The sequence below is a fragment of the Arachis ipaensis genome, chromosome B09 (assembly GCF_000816755.2).
Source record: "Arachis ipaensis cultivar K30076 chromosome B09, Araip1.1, whole genome shotgun sequence".
NCBI classification, from domain to species: Eukaryota; Viridiplantae; Streptophyta; class Magnoliopsida; order Fabales; family Fabaceae; genus Arachis; species Arachis ipaensis.
In genome coordinates, this window is record NC_029793.2 from 98,010,399 (window position 1) to 98,011,659 (window position 1,261).

General features: G+C 29.6%; 1 protein-coding gene across 1 annotated transcript in view; it reads right to left on the bottom strand.

Annotated features, from left to right (window-relative positions):
* The window catches only part of LOC107619535 (Bowman-Birk type proteinase inhibitor B-II), a 1,943-nt gene extending 1,523 nt beyond the window's left edge, over positions 1 to 420 (bottom strand). Inside the window, exon 1 of the mRNA XM_016321825.2 lies at positions 234 to 420. Coding sequence (XP_016177311.1) covers positions 234 to 347 — 114 coding nt within the window. The 5' untranslated portion in view covers positions 348 to 420. The remainder of the gene's footprint in view (positions 1 to 233) is intronic.

Consider the following 1,261-nt stretch of genomic DNA (forward strand, 5'->3'; position numbering starts at 1 on the left):
AAAAATACTTTTAAGTCCCTGACCTTCACAAAACTTGGACAGATCAGTCCCTCCGTCCAAATGCCTCCGTCAGGGACTGATCCGTCCAAATGCCTTCGTCAGGGACTGATTCGTCCAAGTTTTGTGAAGGTCAGGGACTTAAAAGTATTTTTCAATGGTCAAAAACGAAAATGTCTACGGGACAAAAGGTCAAGGACTTATTTATCCTTTTCTCTAAAATTTATAAATGTCACCTGTGAGATAATCAAACTTGGGTCAAGGCGGACGGCTTCAACGGTGGCGGAAAGTCCCACAAGAAAAAGCAACAGAGCTACCTTCACAACCATCTTCTGATTCGTCAACTCCATTACACTTTTTCTTTCTCTGACTCTCTTAAATCTCTTTTTGTGGGACTCTTTGGTGAAGATGAATGAAGGAGTACTGGTGACTATTTATGGTCACAGCCTCACAGTTTTAAGTGTGTGTTTGGATTGTAGTTGGTTAAACTAAAGTTTAAATAAGAGTGATTTTATAAAATTATTTTAGGTAAAAGTGAGTTTGTCCTAATATTATTTATGTTTGACAATTTTTATTGAAATAGATTGTGATAAAATAAATATTATTTAAAATTGATAATTTTTTAAGTATTTTTTTGTAGTAAAAAATTAATATTTATTTATTAAATTAAAAATAATATATAAAATAACATATTTTAGTACTCTTTTTAAATACTCTTAGGTAGCGTTTGTTTTGAGGTACTAAGATAGAGACAGGGAGATTGAGACTCAGTATCATGTTTATTGGTTTAGAGACTAGTACTAAAATTTCTGTCTCTGTCCTCAAAATTTCAGTATTTCAATACCTCTAAAAAGTAGGGACACATGGGACTAAAATTTTTAGAGATAGAGATTGAAACTTTAATAATATTTTATACATAAAATACCTTCATTTCAATTAATTAATTCCAATTTTATACTTTGTGCAAATTAAATTAGAGTTTCATTCTTATTTCAATTTCTGTCTCCCACTTTGCACCAAACAAAATACTGAGATTTATTTCAATATCTGTCTTTTAGTCTCTGCCTCTCAATCTCAGTCTTTCCGTCTCAATTTCTCCACCAAACGGTATATTAATGATCTTATTTTTATTATTATTTTAGGTTCTAATTTTTTACTAGTTATATTTTTATTATTATTTATAATTAATTTTTTATTTAATTTATCATTTTTAATAGGAACAATAATACACATTATAAGCCAATGAGTAATAGCTTAAATTGTA